At 43.2% G+C, this 18,601-nt stretch overlaps 3 protein-coding genes across 11 annotated transcripts; 2 read left to right on the top strand and 1 right to left on the bottom strand.

Annotated features, from left to right (window-relative positions):
- Positions 1–833: 833 nt before the first annotated feature.
- LOC100122450 lies at positions 834–4,006 on the top strand. Its single transcript, XM_016982676.2, has 4 exons — positions 834–1,130; positions 2,439–2,594; positions 2,857–3,003; positions 3,631–4,006. Exons 1-4 carry the CDS (start codon positions 1,049–1,051, stop codon positions 3,840–3,842), a joined length of 597 nt encoding a protein of 198 aa, XP_016838165.1. The 5' UTR covers positions 834–1,048; the 3' UTR covers positions 3,843–4,006.
- On the bottom strand, positions 3,998–15,759 carry LOC100122439 (coronin-2B). 9 transcript variants are annotated; one of them, XM_016982674.3, is made up of 11 exons: positions 15,068–15,612; positions 10,489–10,708; positions 9,831–10,028; positions 9,005–9,121; positions 8,240–8,554; positions 7,563–7,787; positions 7,246–7,455; positions 7,035–7,152; positions 6,730–6,956; positions 6,339–6,407; positions 4,007–6,083 (listed from the first exon to the last, which is right to left on the bottom strand). In XM_016982674.3, the coding sequence occupies exons 2-11, from the start codon at positions 10,504–10,506 to the stop codon at positions 5,883–5,885; spliced, it is 1,698 nt and encodes a 565-aa protein (XP_016838163.1). In that variant the 5' UTR covers positions 10,507–10,708; positions 15,068–15,612; the 3' UTR covers positions 4,007–5,882. The 9 variants fall into 9 exon arrangements, with proteins under 9 accessions (XP_032453219.1, XP_032453218.1, XP_016838163.1 ...); XM_016982675.3 differs by lacking the exon at positions 15,068–15,612 and adding an exon at positions 13,613–13,913; XM_016982673.3 differs by lacking the exon at positions 15,068–15,612 and adding an exon at positions 10,908–11,286.
- Positions 15,312–18,596, top strand: LOC100122426 (coiled-coil domain-containing protein 149). The gene is made up of 6 exons (XM_001605982.6): positions 15,312–16,676; positions 16,747–17,351; positions 17,424–17,496; positions 17,570–17,799; positions 17,887–17,984; positions 18,050–18,596. The coding sequence occupies exons 1-6, from the start codon at positions 16,599–16,601 to the stop codon at positions 18,442–18,444; spliced, it is 1,479 nt and encodes a 492-aa protein (XP_001606032.1). The 5' UTR covers positions 15,312–16,598; the 3' UTR covers positions 18,445–18,596.
- The last annotated feature ends 5 nt before the right edge of the window (positions 18,597–18,601 follow it).

Below are 18,601 nucleotides of genomic sequence, written 5' to 3'. Positions count from 1 at the left end.
AATTCATCGGCAATTTCGCGATGAAATCCTCTTCGATCTACACTACCAAATTCTCAAACAATACTTACAAACTGTTTCGCACTGCCAGTATCTACGGAACGATTAAGAAAAAGATAAAGAATCGAATTTCCCGCCAAGCGAGTTTCACGAAAAATTCGAACCCGAGCAAAACTAGAGATAGTAAAATAAGAGCTGTATCCAAAATCGTCACTGCTCACATTCAGCCGAAAAGTAAATCGACTATCTCGAGTCATAATAAGAAACTCATGGCGAAGCCCAATTGTTCAGCGAAGAAGCAATCGTCAAACAGAGAGAAAAGCTCGAAAATCAAGTTGCCATCGGTCAAAAATTCCGTGAAGAAATCAGCGATTTACGCGAAGAAGATAATCGGAAGCAAAAAGTCGCAAGGAGCACAGAAGGCGATATCGAGAAACGGCGCAAAGGCTCTGATAAATAATAAACAAAAGAATAAAAATAACAGCAGCGTTTCTAAAAGTAAAGGCAAAAAAGAGATCTCGAAGTCTAATCACAAGAGTCGCAAAAAGTCGATCAAGTGCGTTATGATCCTGTGAATTCCGTCTAAAATTTATATCTCAGTACCTGTTGTCGTTAACAGTACCTTTTTGAACAATGTCAATAACTTTTATCAACGTCACCTGCCCGTTCAACAATCTATTATACGAATTTTCGAACTTGCGAACTTAACACTATACACATTGTGTACCTATTGAATCTTGCAATATATAATAATAAATTGTAGAAATCGTTTACAGCTATAAAACGAAGCTACTGTTTCGAATGCCCAACGATCCTCCAATAAAAATCGCGTGCGATGTGTCAGCTCCGGCAAGCGCCTGCGGTCCCCCTCCACGCGGCGGCGAGTCACACAGGCGAAGCCTCGCCTCTCTCCCTGGCTTCCAGAGCAGCAGTTTAGTCCTTACCTCGCAGGCGAGAAGCCAGGTCGCTTGGTAACGCTCGCCAGCCGACCACAAATATTTATTTTTACTGTTAACCTGAAACTCTCCCAGGTGCGGAGATTAAAAAGGCAATGGATCTTTCGAGCTCCAGGTGTACCAGAGGGATTTTCGCGCTGCTGCTGCTGCTGCAGCTCGCGTTGACTTTCCAAACAGGTGAGAAAGAGAGCCACGCCGCGAGTGCATTATTGTGTGTACACACACGTATGCGTCGTGTGGTGGGTATGAAGCGGCGGTTGTCGGAGACGCGTCGCTCGCTCTTTGGGCGGGGTCTGTGATCGGTAACGACGATGCGGGTCCGGTTTTTAGATCAACTTGTTGTTTACGATCGGTTGCGGTCAGACTGTTTTTGGAGTGATTATGTGGGGAGGGTGGCAAGCGAGATTTTCAGGGGAAGCTTTTGGAGCCGCGATTTGCCACACAGTCGCGCGGCGTGGAGAACGCGCACGCAGGTGTGTTTGCGCGCGAGCCGTCTTCTGTATAAGTAGCTATTGGTCACGGCTTGATTAGAGGAATTTTCGGAGGCTGTGTAAAGTGATGCGCGGAAATAGAGTAAAGCCGCACTGAATTATTATCGAAGGAAGAATTAATCGATTCTTTTCTGGGACGATAATTTATCAGGTGAATTGGGGAAAAAGCGTTGAGAATCGATAAGACGAATCGATCGCCAACTAAAAAAGTTAACAATAATCGATCGAGTAGACGAATGAGGTCACAGCGGCGTGTTCCTCGGATAATTATTCACGCGATACCTGAAAAATTAAGCCCTCAAAATCGCGCAGCCTCGACGTTTCCTCGTTTAAAGTCCACTCAACTATAATCCTATATATAGAAAATCGTTACACATCGCCTCTACTGCAACGACGAGATGAGCGAGGGAAGTCGCTGCATTAATTATAACATAAGCCGAAACGGGCGCGCGCTGCACTGCAAACTTGCCCGGAACCACACTTAATTATACTCGATCGCGTCGATGAGCGAGTTGCGGAGCATCATAAGCGCAACTATCTCCTGCTCGTAAACAAGGATTCCACGGCCACTCGAGAGCCTCGATAGCCCTTATAAGATTTTAATTCAAGCCCCCGATGGCCCTCTTGAGCGAGATGTCGATTTTTTTCTCGAGTGGGCTATTTTACTTAAAATTTGATCCTAATAAAGCGGGAGATGAGATCCGCCCGGATGGAATCGACGTTGCAGATTTGATTGTCGTGCTAAATTTCGTTGATTACAGTACACAAGTTCATATCGACGGCAGGATTCGGAGCGAATTATTATCTGCTCGTTCACGCTAGGATGACTCGCACGCGCATCATCAGCGGCGTATAGACGCACTGCAAACACTATCTCTTCAAATGTTACATATAACGCGACGCTCTCCCTCTCTGCAAACGAGAATCCATTATTCACCTTGATTTATTTTAAGTTCATCGTTATTTTGATTTGTCTTTTGTTATTATCGAACAGCCCATGGATTCGAGTGCTACCGATGCATGAGCACGAACAGTTCTCGGCCCTTTTTGTGCAACGAATTTCTGACCCACGGCTACGACATCGAGCCCGAGTCCTGCGACGATGTTTACGGGGCCAAGTATTGCGTTAAGCACATTGGTCGATTCGAGGGTAAATTATACTTCTCAGCAAGAGAAAATTTTAAGTAAAAACGCTTCGATCGCATCGTCACAACAATAACATAATATCGCATATCGCTTGAATAATCGCAGGGTAGCGGGAAATAACGCATCTAATTTATCATGGTAATGGGAAGACTGTGGGAAGTCCTGGTGAAAGTCCTCCGATAATAATCAAAACGTCCATAACAACGTATTCTAATCAATTTTCACATAGCACTAACCGATATTACTGATTTAACGCATATTTGGAGTCCTGACACTGGATTGCTACCAGTGCACCTCAGCCGAGGAGTGGAAGTGCGAGAATCCTGAACTGGTGACTAATTACCTGCAGCCCAGGAACTGCAATCACGTCTTCGAGGCACAGTATTGCGTGAAAACCGTCGGACGATACGGAGGTTCTTCTTTTACAGCTGATCGAGAATGACGTTTTTGATGTTTTTTTTTATACACCGTTTTTGCGACACTGTATTTTTTACATTCAGTGTGAACCGATTTGACCAATTGTTTTCTTTTGTGACGTTTCAAGACGTTTCAGAGGAAATGATTTTGTGTTGTAGACAAAGACACTTAATATCCTGAAGTTCCTGGAGTGTATGTTGCTTGCACTTTTACAGTGTTAGAATAACGTTTCATTTATAATCAGTCATTATCCCTTGCATGTTCATACACACGACAGAAAATATATCAGAAGCGAAAGATTGATTCTAATCAAACAAAATTTGGTCCATTAGTGTGCTCTACTCGTCGATGCTGCACCAGATAGTATCTCGAGGAGCGGATCGATATTTAGCGGAAGTGATTTAATGAAAACTGATGCCTATACGAGAGGGTCTCGAACGTCCCTAAAAATAGTTTTCAAAAAGTGACGCAAATCACTTGACGTATCGATCCTCACGTCTTCTATACATACTGATATCTTTTCTCAAAAATAACACATGGCACTAACAGAGCCGCTAACATGTAGTATCGATAGCTAAATTAAGTGTAATTCTACAATAACTAAAATACAAAATAAATTATAGGTGGAATCGGAACTAAGCGGTTCTGCTCATCGGTTGACCTGGGCAACTATTGCGACTACGTCAAGCAGCCGGGTGACAAGCTCACCTACAGAACGTGTGTCTTCACTTGCGATACCAACGGCTGCAACCCGGCGCCTGACTTAAAGCCTTCGAAACTAGTCAACAGCTTCTTAGCCGTAGTGAGCTTTGGCTTCGCCATCTTCAGGAGATAGGACTTAACTTCTACCTATAGACTTATTTTTACAATCCGTCCAAGCCCCATCGTTCAAATAGATGAAATAACTTAGATTTAAGTACGCTCGCAAACATTAATTCGAACTGTTTTATAGGTTTTACAAAAAAAGATGATATTAAATGATATTATGTATACTTTGAATGCTTGACACTCGTTTCTTTTATTGAGAGGTTTCTTTTATCATTAAAAATTTTTGACGATCTTGCCGTATTTCTCGTACATACAAATATCCATCACTTTCGTGTATAATTGTATAGTTGTGCAGAAATAGCATCACACGCGCGTTTTACCTGCGAAAATTAGGTCAGACAACGATGACGAGCGTTATATAGGTTTGTATACAATAATATATGTTTATGTGTATTTCATTTGTGTATTATATAATTCTCACAACATTCGCTTTATATTCTCTTTGGCATGATCGCACAAAGCGCCGGTACGCGTTCGCGCATGTACTTCCGACATCGAGAAGGTATGAATGCTCGCAAATCTTTTCTTTCTCTGTAAGGCCAATTTTTGGCACGCTCGACCCATGCTGCTAGTCGTCGTTAAATTTCCGTCGGCTCTACTACATAATAGATGTAGTGAACGACTAATCGACGCAAAAAGTACAAAATATGTCATTTGTAAATACAAAACGCGCGTTTCGTTAAACGCCCTAAATCTTTGAAGCTACAGGAGCAAATACATTGAAGGCAGTTTCACGTATTTTTTTTCTTTTTTCATTATTATTGTTATTCTTTTTTGCTTTGCAAAGGCACGCTATAAGTTAATATACAGTGCTAATATGATTAGTGCGTTTCTATTACAATGATTCATCTTTCTCGACGAACAAATTCTTTAAATATCGTGACCACGCATGGGCTAAGCAAATATTTTATTAATCTTATATAAAACTGTTGAATACTCTTTTCTTGTGTAACATTGCTTTCACGTAAAGCTACGAGAAAAAATTGTCTTGTTTGCAATCGATAAAGGAGTATTGTACGTTTTCAAGCGCGAATAGTCGTAAAATTTTATTATTCGATATTAAACTACTCGACATCTGATGAATAATGAGGTATTAAAAATACATTTGAATATTATATAATTTCTCATCAATCTCTTTTATAATCCTTACTTGGCAGAAATATACTATTTATTTTGGTCCAAGAATATTTGTCAATTCATTGTTTGTCGTTATTTTTTCTATCAATATTTTGGTGAGATACGCAACAATTTCTTTTACAATCAATAATTCGTTATTAAATGTTTAATAACTGAGTCTTAATTCGAACGCAATACTTTCATATTAATTGAAATGTAAGAGTGATACATTATATATTACGTAATTTACCGCACATACAAGCATAGACATATATAAATTATATGAAAATCACAAGTTTATACTACTAAACGACATGAGACAATAATTCATCTTATGAGCAGTATATATGTTATTTTAAAAATAAAAGTATCGACAAATCTAATAAAGTAGATTTGCATCAAGTGATTGCAGTGTAAATATTTTTATAACTCTCTGAAAATAAAATATAATAAACACCAAAAACGTGGTATAAATCTTTAGCAATGATAATAAATTAATAAGTTCATTAATCAAAAAAGTATCGTGCCAATGATTAAACAATTTATATTCCAAATTTGTGAAGGAATGAATCAATTAACGTAAGAAACAAATCACAGATTCTATCTTATAACTGATAATACCAAAAAGTTCTCCCTCTATAGTTCTACTAAGTGAAACAAAGAATGAGCTGTGAATTCTCACCTTCAGTACAATATAAGTATGATAAATTAGATACTGAAAATTTGATGTAAATTTTCCATTAGACTTACTTTTCTATACGTTGATTATTACTATATGCTAGAAATGACATTCTAGATTCTCTCGCTTTTAGCACAACGATTATTAATAATCGTTAGATGCCAATTTTTTAAGAAAAATATAAGATGTTCGAACGAAAGAACATCAGCTAATTTTTTACACATTACATACCTTACTCAAAAACGTATATGATTACAAGCTTTTTTGTTGATGCTTTCGAATTTGCTCTTCTAATTCTTTAACGCGTAGCTGACTATTCGCAAGTTGACGCCTGACTAACCTCAGTTCATCGGTTTGACGTAAGTAAGCCAATCGCAGTTCAGCTTCATTATTTGGTATATCTGTAGTTTCCAGCGCCTTGTTGTCGTTGATAGTCGATGACACAATATTATTCTAGACCAAAAAAAATAACGATTTCAAATGACGCATCATAGTTATAACAGAGTCGCAAATGGATACAAACTAATGTAACAACTATTGTACTTGAGAAGCATTTAATAACAAACAATGTCAAGTGAAGAGGTGTAAGTATGCAACTAAAATCAAAGAAACAAAGCTTCTACGTTCTACAGGTTTTAAACTATATCGTTATAAGTTAGCAAGAAAAAAAAATAAGGAAAAAAAGACATTTGAATCGCCAAAACCTACCTTACAGTAATGAGAATAGCTCCCAAACTTGCTAACGAGCTCATAGAATTTGATGCTACATCTTGGTGTCTTCAAGTTGACCATGCAAAGTGTTAGTGCGTTAAACAAACGACTTTTTTCAAAGAAAATCATCGAAATACAATTTTTTATCTACTATGAAACTCAGCAGGCTCTTTTGAAATAGCACAGAAATTTATATAGAAACCACATTAAGTATTATATTGTTTTTCGTGGCAAAAAGCTAAATTATCCGATTAATTGAACATGTAGAGCGCAAGCAGAGCAAGTGTAGATTGCTTAATTTACTGGTTTTGAAAAAATACAACAAACACAACACCCAGTAATTGTTAAGAACATATATATGTATACCGTGCGCAGTACAGCGTCTTACCTGTAACGCGACGTTGTTGAACTTCTGCTGGAGCTGGTGAAACTTTGTGCTCTGGTTACTAGAGGTCTTCTGGCTCTTTTCTGATAGTTCGTTGTACTCCTTTGGTCGATAATCAGGCACCGTCTCCGTTGACAAGAACGCGAATTTTTTCTTCGTGTTCAGATCTGTAGCCGATGCCAAGTGTGTAGGCTTGTATACTCGCGGCTTGTGCGTAGTAATGCTGCCTCCTAAAATCGATAAATAATGTTAATCCTAAATGACGAATAATGCAAATATTAAAACAGGAGTATATTATATGAACAAACCAGTTTTAAGAGATATCAAAACGGGAGGACTGTTCATCCCACTGATCCAGTCCTTGGCGGAAAGCGCAGGGGTAGTACCCACGGTATCCGGGTACAGATCCTCCTGGAACTGGTCACTCTACGAACGCCACGCACACTCGTTAATACCATCGAAATAATATCGGTCAAAATTGCACGGCAAAAAGCAATTATTAATCGCTGAGCAACCTACTTTACGGGGCACGATCATCGAGATCGGCTCGCACATGCCTCGGGTAGCGTGAAGCTTGTAGAACCTGAAGACCTCGCAGATGGCCGTGCTGACGCCACGCTTCGGCATTATACCCAGGCCTCGCTGAGGATTGCCGGATATGAATTGACTGAGATAGTGCACCCAGGGGGCCTCGTTCACCACCTCGTAGTATCGGATATTGCCGTCGCCCTGTTACACATTGAATGATAAAACGACGAGATTAGCGTTACGGGCAATTTGTTTTATACTCTGTCGCGTAATAACGTATGCAAACGTGTGTTTGCTCAGTCTCTCACCTTGCCTGCTAAATATACCACGTTCGTGTCGTTGTCGTAGAAAGGAAAAACGATGCCGCTGCTGGAGTCTATCGTTTCGCAAGTCAGCGGCGCGGACAAATCGTGCTGACTCCAGACTGCGTATTGCCTGTCGGAGTGCCTGCTGAAGCCTGTGGTAAGGAGTCGACCAGAGGCACCCAGGAATACGACCTTACTGGCTTTCGTGCCTGCGTGGCATACGCCCTCCTGGAATGCACATTGAAAACATTAGTCAGAGCTCTCGAGAGCGCATACAACGCACGTAATTCTATTAATATCATTCTCCCTCATACTTCGCTTGATTAAAAGCTACTTAAGAATGTTCGTTGTTGACTCGGGCATTTAAAGTCAACGTTTAGCGTATTAAAACAAATAATTTGTACGAACGATCACTGCAAAATACCATCAGACAAATTAGCAGACTATCGACGAGCAACCCCAACCCACGCAGACGTCGCATATACCGCCGAACACAATACACGCAGTGTCTGCAGCTCGGTGCATCTCCGCGCGACTGTAATACATCGAGACCACAATAGTTCCATCCAGCCGGCAAGACAAAAGGCTCCCGCCCGCGCGGCTATCTACGAGTCCATTAAAAAATCCATCGTACTCCCAGCTCACGTATACAGATCTCTCTTTCCCTATTATACACTCACCGAGACGATAATGCCAGAACGCGGCTCGAAAACCCGGAGCTTCTTGTCCTTGCAGGTGGTAGCCAAAAGGCTTCCATCCCTGTTAAGGGACATACTGTAGATGACATCGGGATGTCTGTCGATGACACTGACGGTCTCGCCTTTGCTGATGTCCCAGACGATAACGAGGTGGTCGAAACCCGCACTGAAGAGGATGTTCTCGGCGGTCGGGTGCCACTCGATGTAGCCAACTCGACGCTTGTGGCCTTGAAGCTCCACCAGCCAGTCGGTTAGGTTTCGGGACAGCCCACCGTCCGGGATGTGCCAGAGCTTAACCTGCGATGAGATATGGCATTGTATTAGGTTCTTTTTTTTTTGGTCAGTGATGCAATTTTGTATGTGTACTGTGTGGAATTATTAATGGGCTTCATGAGGTGTGACGCCAGGGCCGTTGATGGAAGGTCGAAGAGGTGAGTGAAATGGAGAGAGACTATAATATCGAGTGCGTAATCTTTGGGCTGTTTAAAATCGATTATGCCTATCCACGAGAGGTAAACATATTAAGGTAATGCCGCTTATGATAGTGGATGAAAGTGGAATAAGAGTGGAATATTCTCTGCGTAATTTTTGGAGGAAGCAACGTTTCAATATTTGATTTTAAAACGAAAGCGTGTACTCTTGGCAGATCACTTTCGAAAAAAAACCATCTCACTTTCTCCTTTCAACTTCCAACAGCCTATAGACCAGAGTTTTGAACAAACAAAAAATAAATGTCCACCGTCTTACCGTGCAGTCATCCGAAGACGAAGCGATGACGTTGTCATTGAAGGGATTCCACTTGATGTCCAAGACCGGCCCAGTGTGTCCGGTGACTCTATTGGCGTTAAAATCCAGTCGTCCAGTCTGCAACACAAAAATCAACGTGTAATAAACAAAAATCTACACTGCGCGCGCACACAGAGGCGGTCACGGCCGGTGGCAATGAAAGTCGGTTAAAAATGTAAATTCCCCGGCGGTGCGCAGGAGGAAAATCGAGATTAGCGAGCGCGAGCAATTAGCATCGTGAAATAGGCAGTGAAAGTACATTTTATCCTCCCGCGCTCGCGCGAGGTGAGCATCATCCTGCAATTAGAGGAAAAAAAAGCAGGAGAGCTAAGCGCGATGGCATTCGCAGCGATTTTTATCGCGAGTTAAACGATTTCTCATTCTCTCGAGTTTCTGGATTTTCGTCGGGGGGGCTTTGACTAATGAAGAGGTGTGCACTTGTGTGTATTAGAAATCATTTCAACTCGTCGATTTCGATCTCGCGACTCGTTAAAAAAAAAAGAAGCAGAAACACTTCCTCGCATCGGATGATTAGCATATTTTTTTCCAGTCCCATCAAGCCGCCTCAAGGATGAAGCTTCTCGAAAAGCAAGCGCGACGACAATGATTCAGAGAGAGAGAGAGAGAGAGAGAGAGAGAGAGAGAGAGAGAGAGAGAAAAACAATCGAACGGCCGAATGTATAATTCATCGCGGATCGATGCGTCACTGTGTACCATAAACTTCGCGCCAACTGCCCTCCGGCGGTATAAACTAATTTTGTTCATATATAGTATAGGTAATACTCACGTTGTCAAGGGGCAAAACGAGAAAAGCACCACCGCCGGCAACCTCGGTGACGATGGCGAGGAACTTGGGGTTGACGGCGCAGAACTGCGAGTCGTGGGCGTTCTTCGTTATCTTGATGTTGTCGTAGCACTTCTCCCGCTTGGCCGGCGCGCCGTACACGTGACGGAACTTGCTGCTCCTCACGCCCCGGAACCACGACTATGAGTTTCGTTCCAGACCAAACAATAGATTACGTTGTTAAGTTGTACATATTATATAGTGTCTGGGATCTTTTGGGACTTTTGCGTCGCGATGAATTATTTATTTATCGGTTGATGTGCGCTGTGAATTCGTAATGCCTTCGGTGCAGCAGCTTCGCGCTGCATCTGCGCGGCGGCTTTTCCGATGCTATTTCCGAGCGATCTACTCATATGCGGCCCTCGCACATGTGCGAAGCACAAACAGACGCGCGATTTTCGAGAGTGTAATATATGTATTAATATACGGGTGAAAGTCGAGAAATCATGCTTATAAATAAATGCGTTATACAGGCTATACTCGTACACACGACAATTATATCTACATATACATTACAGCTATACACATCGAATGCGAAATCATACAGGATGATAAGATATCTAAATGAAAAATCAAAAAAAGGAAAGAAGAAGAAGCTTACCTGTCTGTCGTTCGTCATGTCTGGAACGGGTATCAGAGGCCGGTTGTCATATACGTGTGTGCGTAGGCAGAGATAAACAAGGAGCGTCAGCGGTAGTAACCCATGCACAAGAGAACAACTCTATTTACGCGAGAGCGATCGACAGATAGAGACGCACAGAGTTGGACACACACGCTTAGCTACTGATTACGCGAGCGCAGCAGCTATACGCTCGCTTTTACTGCAAAGAAACAGAACACGTTGGACTTTGCTAGCTACTGCAGGTTATCAACTATGGAAATCATAAATATAATATGCACTTATACATAAAAAAAAAAAAAAAAAATAGCATAGCTTAAATAAATTATGATATACAGCTAATTAACGTACAGATACAGGGGAGGGGATGATAATAATGATAATAATAATAACAATAATACCTTGGCCTTAGCACTCTCCATAATCGGAGAGAACCGAAACTTGACTCTACGTTATAACGTTTGCACAGCTGCAGAACGATCGACTATAATCGACAACTTATCACTTCTCGAACTCATCCACACACTCGGCTCTCTACGGCTTTTCCTCCAGCATACATATTACACACTACGCGTTACATATAGAGCCGCGCACAAAGGGGCTCTTGTGTGTAAAAAGCACAGCCGCCACAAAAGTCCTTTTGTGCGTGTACAACAACACCGACGGCGCAGTCGAAAAGAAACGCGTTGCAGAGGGATAGAGAGAAAGAGTAAGTACACGCGCCGACGGCGAGTACACGACTGACAGGCCTACAACGCTCGGCGCGGTGAGAGATAGCGCTCGCGCGGGGGCAGTGTCTATATAATATACTAGATATACACGAGGCGGGAGAGACACGTGACGATCGATTTTTGCTCGCGAATTTTTCCGGGGGGATGATGAGCTCGATCGGAAAACTAGTCGTGATGGGAGGCCAAGTTCACCGGGGGCTCGAGTTATACAGGAGATGATACGAGGATCTAGTTTTTAACTTATAACACCGCCGATAAAATAAAAACGCGCGCATATTGTTATGCAAGACGTTATCCTCTCTCCGGCTGAAAAAAACCGAAGAGAAATATAACAAGAGCGCGCCTACTTTCGCCTCGGCGCTGCTGACTCTCAAATCTATGCTGATCGCTCTGTGCATTTTCTGCACACGCGTGAAGCCTCTGTGTACGCGATATCGATTGCGAGCACGTGTAATTTTTCTATAAAAATACAACACGCCTCTCCAATTATGTTTATCCAAACATACACCCTCGATGGAACTCGCTCGGCGAACAATTAAGGACGTCGACTCATTAGTTAGCCTCGCGAGGGAAAATTGACTCTTCCGTCCACATACACAAGCGCATCATCGGCAGCGTCCGCTAATGCGATCTTTTCCGCCTCCTGAGTCGTGTGTCGCGCAGCAGCAGCAGCTCCGATTACTTTTTATACTTAGAAACGGCTTGTATTTTTAGAGGATCGATCAGAGCTCAACCGATTTCGATCGGACTATTCATGGCAAAGAGAGTGTATTGTTTCGAGGGATGGATATCGTTTGTCGGTTTGTAGGTATACTTGGGTATATATACCTATAGGCGATGCTGCATTATGCGGGGAGTCGAGGTCATCGAGATATGAGTCAGCTGATTGCATGCTGAGGTCGTGTCAAGTGGCATCAGAGAAACACTTTTTTTTCGCGCGTATTTCGCTGCCGCGGAGCTATTGTTCGCGTATACTGTACGAAAAATCGTCGAGTGTATTGTGTAACACACCGAAAAAGGACGTCGATCTCATATACAAGCGGTGCATTCCCGAGATTAGCATCGGGTTTTTTTTTTATCGACACGCGGCGCTGAAAAAAAAACACAGAATAACGAATCGAAATAGCCGCACGATTGACCAGTCGATTTTTATATCCGAACCCGATGCGTTAGCGCGAGCACGTATTCATTAATGTCTCTATTATGAACCTTCTAATTACACGCTGCTATAGGCCTTACGTCACCTGGACTAATCGCAATGACGAATCTACCTATGCAATAAATATCTATACGATACATACACATACAAACTTATATAATAATAAACCGTCCCCATAATCTTTACTACCGTCGCGTACAAGAAAAAACTATATAAAATATTATATCCTATGTGCGCGTGGGCATTTTTCGAAAATTGGAACCCACCACTAATCCACTGTCCATTAGAGATCCGGCTTATCGCTCTCATATAGATACCGTCTCTCCGTGTGCGACGTCGATCTAATCGGCGCAAGACCGAGTCCACGTATAGCTTATACACTCGCTGTGTTTATCTATTTACCCGTTGAGAGAAGCGCGTATGGGAGCGGCTCTCGTTGTCTCCTTGAACGTTATGTACACTGCAACGAGCTCTCTTTTTTACGACTTTGCGGATTTTTTCCCCCTCTTCGTTAAACACGATCTTCTCTCCTTTTTTTCATTGTCTTTTTTTTTACAACCACCAGAGATGATCCCGGTTTATCCCACCTTTCTTCTCGGCCGCGTTACCTAATTCGAGCTAATCGCCGGAACCGGCCCGTTAAAAGTAATAATACTGAAGGGCCGGAGCGCTTCTAAATTGATTAGGTCTATAGCGTCGATGTCGCGCCGGGGCTGAGAGCGAATATCGATGAGGTAAGTATTGTAATGAATTGCGGAGTTTTCGCGTTGTGTAACTCGGATTATTATCGTGGAGATTACGAAGGTGTGTTTAGCGTTGCTGATTGATCGATGATCGTGTGTACAGCGGTTATAAATATAAGTCGTGCGATTTTCTCTAAGGAATTGCGCGAGAGAGAAAAGATCGGAGTGACACTTTTTCCGCGAAGCGGGAAAAAAGAAATCGCAAACAATCGCGCGCGAGTTTCCATGCGTCCCGATAACATACAGGTTTTCTCTCTACTTTATTTTCATTCCACTTCCTTCGCGTGCACAAATCATCCGCACAATAAACAATCTATATATTCCAACTTTCGTCATTCAGGGGGTCAACAAACCCGATGAAAAAAAAAAAAAATATCCGTCCCACTTTCCATCCGCGGAACAAAAGCTTCCCGCAACTCTCTCTCTCTCTCTCACTCTTCCTAAAAAAACTAGATTATCAAAAAAGCATATACTTTACTGCTTCGATGCTCTCTCTCTCTCTCGCCGTTCACTTCTCCAGCCTTCCATGAAGGAAAAACGAGCTCCAGCGCGAATTTTATCCTACACTATTCAAATCGCGCACAGCATCGCGCCGAATATCAAAGAACCGGAATCGCGTTTACACAGCGCTCAATTATAAAGTTTCGTGTATCGCAGCCGGTGACCGCAAGGTGCTTTTTTTTCGCTCCGAGTAAGAAGTGGAGCACGTCGCGTTGTGCCGGCGCTGGTCGAGGAAAAAATAATACCCGAGCGGGCTTTATCTTTCTTTCTTTCTATACTTCTCTCTCTCTCTCTCTCTCCTGTCTTCTGAGAGGGAGGGGATGGGATGCACGTTGTTGGAGAAAATATATGTTGTCAATTGGGCGGTCATCGGATGTGCAGGCTTGAGACGGCGGCGGTGCGTTTAGAGGATGGAGAGAGAGAGAGAGAGAGAGAGAGGACGTTGCACGAGTTTGTATTATTATCGGGTTGTAGCCGGAAGTATTTTGAATGATAACGCGGATGGGTTTTTACACGTATAGAGAGAGAATTTCGTATGCATTATTTAAGAATATTTAGAAATTTGAATAACAAGATGCACTCATTTTGTTCTAAAAAAGTACAGGATGTATTCCATGAAACGCATGCAGACTAGCGCATGCTTTAAATATAAAACCAGCGGCCTAGCGTTATTTTTAATAACGCAGCTGTTGCAAATGTTGATATATCGATTTTACGCGAAGCCGCACGGAACGATGTAATACACTCTCTGCGCAGTATCGAGTATCGAGAATTCTAACTATCCGAATAATCAAGTAAGCGAGCGTACGACAACATTTATCTATACGAAAAACAATGCAGTCGTGAGCACGTTTCGCTCATAATATTGCGCCGTCACGAGCGATCGGAAAACAGGCCTCTTGTCTCTCGTAAATTTCCATTTTCCAAATCACAAAAAAAAAAAATAATAATAAACGGTTGATGACCCACCCTCTCGCGTGAAAAAAGGTAAATGAGCAATTAACGCGCAACGCGGCTATTTAACAATTAACCAACGCGAACACGTAATAGCGCTTAAAAGGTTGGCTCGCGCGCGCAAAAAGGTCGGCGCCGCGCACACACACACACACACACACGCACACAGCGAGAGAAATTACCCGCGCTCTCTCGCGCTGTGTTTACTTGGCCGTAAAACGCTTCGCATGCAACAATACCTAACCTATTTATCGCTCTCTTTCTGGAGGAAAAAAAGGAGTGATAAAAGTCTACGCACAGCAATGGACACAGAGAAACGTAATGCTAATTGCACACAGAAAAAAAAGAGACGCAGCCTCGGTAAGGAGATTGGGGTATAGAAGTGGAAATGGCATTTCCTTCTACGAGAAAAACGAGCTATACAGCTATTCGCTAATTGAGAGATTAATTACTCGCGTGACTGTTTCCCTCACCTTCTCGTAGGGCTTGTAGCAGGCACGAGCGTCGATGCTGCTCATCAACAAGTTGTACGAGTGCTCCTCGAACTCGAACTTCTCCAGGAGCTCGTCCCGGATTCGTGGCATCGCTACTATACTAATGCTATACGCTAGCTTCTTCTTCTTCCTGTATGTAACGCTGCTCGGTCCGACGCGCAAAAGCGCCGTTATATGCACGAGTGGACGACGACTACGACGACCACTACTCTACGCTATGGCTAGCGCGGTGTGTAATTACGCGAGAGCAGTCCGCGACGCTGTGCTTCTTGGAACTCCCGAGTGTTGTTGTCCCCTGCGAGGGGTGTATCCTAGCGTGTATATACGCCGGCTCTCGCTCTCTCTCTCTCTCTCGCGCTCTCTCGCTTCACGACGTCGTTCCGCTTGGCCGACGACGCGCACCTGCTGACATCCTCCGCTGCACTGTTTTCTTCTTCTTCGTCCACTCGAGAGAGTTAAGTTTTTTCCACTCGGCGAGATGCGAGGGAAGATGTGTCTACAACTCGGATGTTTACGCGCAAAGAGATGACTCGACCGGCGACGCACTGCGGAGCTGTTCTTTGTTTTCGGCGGCGAGCTCCGTCCTGCTCTCTCGCGCGCCCCCGCAGTTGCTGCTGGTACTTATGGCTGCACTTGCGCCTGCAGATGCGGGCAGTGTATACCGTACGAGTGCGGAGTGACAGCGACAGACAGTCTCGATCTGGGGAAATGTAGCGCTGATGCTCGTTCAGGCTGACAACTATATCGCGAGGATGGAACTAGATCGCGGGGACATTTGCGCGGGCTGACGTCATTATTTTTGCTGCACGTGTACACACGTATATGGGGGATATGCACTTTAATCGCTATATGGATTTTTTTTCCTCGAGCAGACGACATAGGATAAGAGACGTTTTTTCGTTGTTTATTCGCATGGAGAATCGATCGATCGTATTGCGATGACCTTAGAAAAATCGAAAATTAACTCTCCGATTCATTCTTTATAACTCATAGAAATGTAATAATAATTAAAAGTCTGTTAAGGGTCCGCTAAAATTTAAATCGAACAAAGACATTTACGCTTTCTTTCGACTGTGCTGTGCATTCTTACTTGCCAAGCCGCACTCTGATAGGTCGATTCTCCTCGATTGAGCCAATCGTTAGAACACACAGGTACTATCGCGCCCTTACTTTAACTACCCCCTGGCCCCTCAGTGTAGAAAGTCTCTCAGGGGTAGGAAGGCTGTAAAGAAGTATAAAAACCGACCGCGACGTGACACCGCGACAATCGAGCGCTCGGCGCTCGGCCGACGCGATAAGGTGTCCTGGACTAGAACCGGACGCGATTAAACAAAATTTATCTCACTCACCGTTCGTTAAGTGTATACCAGCAGCGGAGAAGAGAAGCGTGTGTGCATCATACATATGACGCGTCTAACGCGACAGCTGCTTGCCCTGAAGAAGGATTAACCCTCATCTTTCGGGGGTGTATTCGCTTCGTCGTTGTTTCTTCGAGAAGAGGAACGTCGTCATGAACGGGGTGCTGGACAAGAGGAAGGGAGGTTCACCCCTGCACAGGGGAGAAACGACGCAGATGTCGGAGTCACAGGTAAGCGCGTTTGTTGACGTTTGAGCTTGATTGCTTTACAAAACGGTCGTCTGTTTTTTGCTTTTTAAAGGAGCTGATCCTGAAGAAAAAGCTACAGATCAAGACACAAGCCCTGATGATGCTCAGCCAGGAGCTGGATCAATGCAGGATGCAGAGAGACAGATGTAAACTCATGGCCGAGGAGATGCAGGAAGATCTGAGCAGGCGGAAACAGGTAGCTGATCAGAAGACGGTCAACGGATACAGAAACCTAGTGGAGCTGCCAAGCAAGGCTAACACCCTGGAGGAGGATACGAAAATAATGGACCTACTTATAGAAGCCAGAGAGCAAAACAAGTGCCTTCGATTACAAGTGGACACGCTGAGGCAGAAGTACAAGGAGGCCCAGGAGGACATCAAAGCTCTGCGCTCAAGGAGAATGGAGGAGCCAAAGCCTTTGAGCGAAATCACTCCGGCGCTGCATCAGAGGGAGGAGATGATTGAGCAGCTGGAGAAGATGAATGTCAAGTGCAGGCAGTTGAAGCTGGACCTGCAATCTGTGCTGGATGAGAAGCAGGAGCTGGAATTGGAGAGAGATGCCTTCAAATGTAAGGCTCATAGACTGAATCACGAACTGTCTCAGGCACTAAGTGCATCTAGGCCTGTGGATGTCGACGCACTGATCAATGAGAACCGGTTAGTGGCCATTTATATTGGATTTATGTAATTGTGAATGGCAGGTTTGATGTGTGTGTCTTTTATAAATAGGTACTTGCAAGAAAGGCTTCAGCAGTTACTGGAGGAAAAGGAACTGGCCCAACAGTCTGTTCAAAAATACAAGGTATGGAAATTCTTTTGTTTTACGTCTATTGTGAAAATTGCACACTATTAATGAATGCTGAATTACTTTTCAGAGTATGCTGGATAGCAAGAGACAAAAAGGTGTAATAAAATTAGGGGGCAAATCTTCCGTAGGCTCTGTAATGAACTTCAAACAAGTGGAACAATTACTGCAACAAGGACCAAACATTCCACCCCAAAAATCAGCTGCTGCATTATCAGAACTCCATAGTCTCTGCACTGCCCTTCTAGAGGCTTTGAACGATAAAAACCTAGCTCTGGCGCATCAGAAAAAAGCAAACAAGTAATTCACTGCTAGATTATTTTCTATATAGTTGAGAGAAAAAAGTTGATCACGAATCACTTAGATATTTTAATAATGAATTTACAGAATTCTTGCCGCGAGAATGTGTGAATTGGACAGGGCGGTGCAATCTCCAACAGTCAAACTGTTAGAAGGATATTCGAGTGCCGACGTAGATATAAGATGTGAGTAATTATACATTAGTTGCATATAGTTGTGTTACGTTCTTTTCACTTTTTTTTCTGCTTAGGTGACTCGACTAGCGTAACGTCCGACATATCAGAAGAAAGATCTGAAGACAAGGAGTCTGACTTACAATGTGATGAAAGTTTTATCGATCGAGACGCAAAGAGCAAACAATCTGACGAAAGTAGTGTTGAGCAAAGTGTCAAGAGTAAGCTAGACGATGAATGCTGCATCCAAGAGACTGTCAAAAGTAGAGCCGAACTCGATGACGAGAGTCACGTTGTTCTGGACGTCGAAAGTAACTTCAAGTCAGTTGGATATCGAGACGGGACTCGAGCGTCGAAATTCAAAAAGATTGATCTCGAAGAAACATTACAGACGAAGCTTCCTGAACACTTGAGACTTATCGTACAAAATCACCTCGATGAGTTGAAAGCCAAAGACCCAGTTGGATCTTGAGGAAAGGCGTTTCCTTTATTTTAAGGTTTCCTAAAACTCTAGTCTTCAATGACGCGCGATGATCTGCCGTTGAAAGGATTTTTTTATACAGCATTTTTAAGGCTATTAAACGATTAAGTATTAATAAAAAAAATTATTTATGAATTGTTAAACGACG

This window comes from Nasonia vitripennis, chromosome 2, assembly GCF_009193385.2.
Source record: "Nasonia vitripennis strain AsymCx chromosome 2, Nvit_psr_1.1, whole genome shotgun sequence".
In the NCBI taxonomy this organism is placed as follows: Eukaryota; Metazoa; Arthropoda; class Insecta; order Hymenoptera; family Pteromalidae; genus Nasonia; species Nasonia vitripennis.
Note: the sequence above shows the minus strand (reverse complement) of the source record. Positions and strands in the feature narration are given on the sequence as shown.

What these genes read in the sequence shown, in the direction of transcription:
- LOC100122450 (XM_016982676.2), top strand. Translation starts at nt 1,049, where the DNA reads ATGGATCTTTCGAGCTCCAGGTGTACCAGAGGGATTTTCGCGCTGCTG. An exon ending in CGCGTTGACTTTCCAAACAG is followed by an intron (nt 1,131 to 2,438) that starts GTGAGAAAGAGA and finishes ATTATCGAACAG; the next exon opens with CCCATGGATTCGAGTGCTAC. An exon ending in AACCGTCGGACGATACGGAG is followed by an intron (nt 3,004 to 3,630) that starts GTTCTTCTTTTA and finishes AATAAATTATAG; the next exon opens with GTGGAATCGGAACTAAGCGG.
- LOC100122439 (XM_016982670.3), bottom strand. Translation starts at nt 15,178, where the DNA reads ATGCCACGAATCCGGGACGAGCTCCTGGAGAAGTTCGAGTTCGAGGAG. An exon ending in CGTCTTCGGATGACTGCACG is followed by an intron (nt 8,555 to 9,004) that starts GTAAGACGGTGG and finishes ATCTCATCGCAG; the next exon opens with GTTAAGCTCTGGCACATCCC. An exon ending in CGATGATCGTGCCCCGTAAA is followed by an intron (nt 7,153 to 7,245) that starts GTAGGTTGCTCA and finishes TGGCGTTCGTAG; the next exon opens with AGTGACCAGTTCCAGGAGGA.
- LOC100122426 (XM_001605982.6), top strand. Translation starts at nt 16,599, where the DNA reads ATGAACGGGGTGCTGGACAAGAGGAAGGGAGGTTCACCCCTGCACAGG. An exon ending in CATCAGAAAAAAGCAAACAA is followed by an intron (nt 17,800 to 17,886) that starts GTAATTCACTGC and finishes ATGAATTTACAG; the next exon opens with AATTCTTGCCGCGAGAATGT. An exon ending in TGCCGACGTAGATATAAGAT is followed by an intron (nt 17,985 to 18,049) that starts GTGAGTAATTAT and finishes TTTTCTGCTTAG; the next exon opens with GTGACTCGACTAGCGTAACG.